At 33.8% G+C, this 5,645-nt stretch overlaps 1 protein-coding gene across 1 annotated transcript in view; it reads right to left on the bottom strand.

The window, feature by feature from the left end:
• LOC102603807 (uro-adherence factor A-like) overlaps window positions 1-4,702 on the bottom strand; it is an 11,596-nt gene extending 6,894 nt beyond the window's left edge. Inside the window, exons 1-7 of the mRNA XM_006342880.2 lie at window positions 4,377-4,702; window positions 3,929-4,054; window positions 3,659-3,841; window positions 3,481-3,580; window positions 3,362-3,389; window positions 2,720-2,762; window positions 2,459-2,611 (exon numbers count right to left, since the gene is read on the bottom strand). Of these exons, the coding sequence (XP_006342942.1) occupies window positions 2,459-2,611; window positions 2,720-2,762; window positions 3,362-3,389; window positions 3,481-3,580; window positions 3,659-3,841; window positions 3,929-3,987 (566 nt within the window). The 5' untranslated portion in view covers window positions 3,988-4,054; window positions 4,377-4,702. The remainder of the gene's footprint in view (window positions 1-2,458; window positions 2,612-2,719; window positions 2,763-3,361; window positions 3,390-3,480; window positions 3,581-3,658; window positions 3,842-3,928; window positions 4,055-4,376) is intronic.
• Between the last annotated feature and the right edge of the window lie 943 nt (window positions 4,703-5,645).

The following is a 5,645-nucleotide window of genomic DNA, read 5'->3' on the forward strand; positions in this document are numbered from 1 at the left end:
ATATATATATATATATATATATTGTTTCTCACTTTAAAAGGTGACACCGCTGACGAAAATTCCTACGTACGCCACTGAGGCTGCCTAATGATAAATTAAACAGTCAGGAATAAAAACCGAGTTCAGCTTTCACTAGTTTTAGTGTAATCAATTGATTCAACCAAAGGACTTGACACAAAAGTGCTACAAAGTAGCTGAAAAATATTACTCCCACTGTTTTAATTTATTAGTGTTACTTTCTTTTTTAGTCTGTTTAAAAAAAAAAGTCGAGAAAATGGTCAAATGCCCCCTTAAGCTATGACCGGATTCTCAACTACACACTTATTCTTCACGAGAGTCCTATCACCCCCTAAACTGTTTAAAACTAAAATTATCATCACCCTAAATGCCTACATGGCAAAGTGAGTGTATTGCACTATCCTTGAGAGAGTGAACCTAGAAAAAAAAAAATTAACTTTTAATATTTTTTCATAAATTTCCGTATTTTTATTTTTTCCTCCCTTTTTCTTGTATTTGTTTCTAGTTCTAATTTGTTTTCTTCTTCATACCTATTAGAAGTAGATCATCAATGGCAGCCACCAAATTTCATCGTCACTCATCATCTTGTCATTACTAATTTTAGCTTCAAATAATATTCTTCAACTTATTTAACAATTGATAATTTCCATGCAAATCTAAAAATGCAACCCAGTTCTTCATCTTCTTTAGTACAATTTCTATAAAAATTTGATGCCAAATCACTTCAACCCTTCTTCAAATCACTCCAAATTCTAGATATAAACTTTTCTCACCGTTTCGATTCTTTTGGTATATTACCCACTTAAAACGGAGATCGTTTGTGGCAAGTCAAAATAAGAACTCAAGCTTTTGAACTAACTTTAATGGTGGTTTAAGTTGTGCTTCACGGTTTCAACCTTGAACTTCAATTTTCAGCCACACAAAATTCTTCAAACCATCAACGAAATCACTTGCTTCCAATTCAAGAATATAGATTCAAAAAAATCATATTGAAGCTTTACCCATTTCCATGGAAATCTGGCGTTCTTAGAACTAAAATTTGCAGCTATGAAATCATTTAACCAATGTTTTCAGCTTCAAACAACTAACAATCAACATTATAATCAACAAAATTCAAATAAGAAGATCAAAAGACACAGATCTATAAATTTTGACCTTTTAACCTTCAACAAAGTTTTTAAATGATGAATCAATAAGGGAAAAACTAAAAATAAAAGTCTTTAATAAAATTTCAACCTGTCAAAACGCATGCATTTCACTTATCAACATAAATGTGGTTGAAACTTTTTAGGTGTGTAATTATTTCAATTTTTAACAGTTTAGGGGGGTGATAGGACCCCCGTGAAATTCAAGTGTGTAGTTGGAAATTCGAGTATAGATTAGGGGGACATTTGACCATTTTCTCGTCCGATAATCTGCAATTATCTGACATTTTCACTAAAAATGTTGATTAAATTTGATTCGAGTATAGGTTAGGAGGACATTTGACCATTTTCTCAAAAAGTCTTTCTTTTTTTGGCAATTCTTTAATTCTAATTATCCACATGGTATCGGAAAGTCAAGACCACAAGATTTAAGTGCATTTTGATACATTCTACACATCTTTAGTTTAAGAACACGAGATTCAAAGGTGTTCTTTACTTTATAAACTTTGTGACAAGTCAAAACCAGACAAACAAACTGAAGTAGAGGGAGTACATTTCTTTAGGTCTCAGCAGTGAACTCTAGATTGAATATATCTAGCATCAATATCATACTTCAAAGTCTGGCACAAATTATACTAGAGTCAATGACAGTAGAATACAAAGAGCTATATGACCTTGAATAAAATTCCCTGCCTAATCTGCCAGCTAGGCCAAAAATGAGACAGATCTCATGTTGATTAAGGTCTCTTAAGTGTTTCCAGTGTTTTTTGCTGGACCTCAGAGATACAGATCAGTTGGAGTTTCTTGAAACACAATGTTTGTTTCCCTGATCCTTTCCAGCTTCTCCCAGGTTTTGCCTCGGATTTATCTAGATGCTGAGAATTTAACTACTTAGTAATAAAAATCTAATTAATAGACTACTATCCTGGCCAGAGAGGAATGCAATTCTCCATTTTACTAAATCAACCAATCAGTCCTGTTTAACTTAGAAAATATATGCTCACTCTGAAGTCTGAAACCAAGCACTAAAACTTAAATCTATTCTTCCCCCCGAGATAAAGAACACCATATTGGTATCACTTGCTATTTGTTCCCCTTTCTTTGGTTAACCCGCTAAATATAATATAATGGTCACCTGGCAACAATAGGCAGAGACAAGAAATCCAAACAGCAGTGTGCTCTAAACTACAATAATTAGGATATTTTAACGAGCCAAATAATTAGGATATATGCTGGGAGGGATGAAGGAGAGGCTGAGAAAATCTATTAACAAAGTCAAAGCACCAGGATCTTACTTCAATCTAGGAGCACCAAACCGTTCTGAAAAAGTTTGAAGTTCAGCTACTGTCTCCAGATTGAAACCAGCAGCTGCTGCACGAGAACAAGCTGTAGATAAATCCTGTTGAACTGTAGTGAGCCTCACATCAATTGCTCGCAGTAGCTCCTTCCTGTAAATAGGTAGTAGTTAACATGAAATGAAGATGCTTACTAAGCGGCAAAGCAAAAACCAACGGTAAAAGCATTGAATGCATGAAGAAGCAGAGTAAGGAAGTTACTTTGTCGCATCAGCTGTTATGGTAACCCCAGATCCACCACTACCTGGATTAAGTATTAAAGCAAAGAAGATTGTCAGATAAACACCACTTTAGGGCAGTAGAATCAATGGTCTTAAACAAAACGACTCATAATAAATTCAGTCTTCACTTTTCATGCCTAAATTTAACGACAGCAACATAAAATAAGATGAAACAACTAATCTCAAGGCCAGGCAGCAAAGCTTCCACATGAAGAGCAGATAAAAACACCATGCAGAAACCATCATATCTCCGACAACCAACAATCCTAACCTTGGCTTATTCTCTAACCTAGACCCCAGTAAGATGGAAACTAGAATGTAGAGATGATTTCGGTATCTGCAAATGCTTTCTAGTGAAAACTATGTGATATGATACTAGACAGAAACAGCAATAGCCAAAAAGAGAGAATGGACAGATGTTTAAGGAGATGACCAATTAGACGAGATGCGAGGTAGCTTAGCAGCAGGGGGAGTTATTGTGCAACGACACAGGCAGTATTGTTTTTCTAAGTTCTAAAAAAAAAATGGGGTTAGGGGAAGGGGAAATAGGGGAGGGATTACAAGGTGGGTAAAAGTACTTGACAAAATGTGAAAGCTCAAATTTGATCATTGGGTAACTTACCATTCCCATTAAACTGGTCGCCTGCTCCCTGAAATAAAGAAAATAACAAGCAAATTATGTTAATATCTTGTAATTTTGGTCAACTCTAAATTACAGCGAATCCAGACACGGTTTGCCACCTGTGAATATAACTTGCGGGCTGCTTCAAGCTGGGACATTTCCGCATCTAATGTATTGACAAGCTCCAGAACTTCTGGCGTGCTGACAAACCTCACAAACCTGCAGAGGAAGACACAAAATCAAATCATTCTTCATTTTCCTCAAGTCATTTTTTAAGCAAGCTGCAAAAGTCATTACCTTTCTAGGGTTCCTTTCGTGAACCATGATTCAGCCTTTTTGCGCCTTTCAACTTCAAGCTTAATAGATTGAACAGCCAATGCAACTTGCTCTTCTGCAATTTTCAAATGGGTCACAAAAGGCTTCAACAATCCTGATGCTAGTTTCTCCGTGTTTCCACCACGAGAAACAAACAATTCGCATCTGCCCAAGCAAATCCAAAAACACCATAACTATTAGTGCATTCATTGTACATTTTCACACAAAACTAAAAATATATCCACCACTCACCGAGAGCGCTTCGGTGACAGCTGGAAAACAGCATAATCAAGTAGTGAATCCGATTCCATCTTTGCCTTCCCCTCAATAAAACAACACAGTGTTCCCTTCAGCTTCTTTCATATAACCTCCCCGCCTCTTCAAAATCCGAACAAATACAATCAACAATGAGCACAACCCACTTTCAAGAATCAGAAGTAGTATACTAACAAAAAAAAGGACAAAGACACGGTCTTTAAAAGATGATAGATCTTATCAGATTTCAATATAATGTACATTGCTGAAAAGCACATTTCCTTTAGATCCACTTATATGCAAAACACAGTTCCAAATGCTAAAAAAATCCAATCTTTAAAGCTAAATTATTGAAGTCTTTATAAGTCAATGCCATTGAACATAAAACCCTAACAATTACGAATTGGGGGAAAATGATGAGACGATCGTAGAAATCAAAACTCACCCAATGCAATGTGAAGGCGGAGATCTTGAATTACGGAGCTAGATCGGCGGAATCCGGTTCATACCCAAACCGACATTTTAGTTTCTTTAAGCTGAATGTCAGTTAGAAAAAAAATACTTCAAATTTATTAATTTCTGAAGAATGGGTTTTGGGGGTTTTCACCAATTTCAAAGAAAACCCTACAATGGATTTTGCTTTACTCTATTCTCAAATGATCTTCTTTATTTTTCCATTTATTTATTAAAAAAATGTATGTACAATACAGAGTTACAGAGAAAAAATGGAGAGTGAATAAGTATAGTAGATACAGTAGAGAGAGAAAGAGAGAATAAAATTGTGTTTCGGACAAAATAAGTAATCTTTAACTAGGATGAAAGACAAAAGAGAAATTTCATTATGCGGGTAGATGTTTTCAAATTAACCAATGAATGACTGCCACCTGTTTGTTGTCTCCCTCTCTATAATTATTTTTTCCATATCCAGGTTAGAGTTCAACTAATTCAGATTCATGTCGAAAAAGGCATCACTCGAGGGTTACTACTCTCTACTAAAAAAAAAATTCATACTCATTGCTCGAATTTGGGACCTCAGATTAGGAAAGGAATAGCAACATCTACTGCACCACATTAATTATGGATGACTATTATTGTTATTATTATTTTAAGGTTTAGAAAATCAACACCAACAATTTTCAAATTACTTTTTTTTGGCTCCTTTTTCTTTCAAAGTTTTCGACTATGCATTATTAATTAGTACTGTACTATTAAATTTTATCTACTATCTTTTTCTCTTTTAAGTGGACAATGTTATTTATTTGGGTAAATATTAAGAAAATAGCTAATCATATAAAGTAACAAATTAATTGAAGTATTTAAACTTGAACAATCTTTTGTAGTACTTTTTTCGTAATAAAAGTTTCATCAATGAATCGAGAGATAAAGCATGGTAATAAAAAAGAAAGTTTGATCTGAAATTTATAAGATATGTGATTATGAAGATTCAATAATATATATTCTTTTACGGTGTTAGCGGTCACTTTTTTTATATTTAAGCTAAACATTATAATTTGTAATATTTTTTTAGATTAAATTATATATATATATATATATAAATCATAAAATTGATAGATAATTTTCATTTTTTTGATAATGGTGGGGATATCATTTTTGTCGGAATATACTGTAATATATACTACTTAATTTTGTAACAAGTATTTACTAAAAAAATTCATATTAACGTGCAATGATATGTTTCATTGTAGTATCAACT

Source organism: Solanum tuberosum, unplaced genomic scaffold (assembly GCF_000226075.1).
Source record: "Solanum tuberosum cultivar DM 1-3 516 R44 unplaced genomic scaffold, SolTub_3.0 scf00040, whole genome shotgun sequence".
NCBI classification, from domain to species: domain Eukaryota; kingdom Viridiplantae; phylum Streptophyta; class Magnoliopsida; order Solanales; family Solanaceae; genus Solanum; species Solanum tuberosum.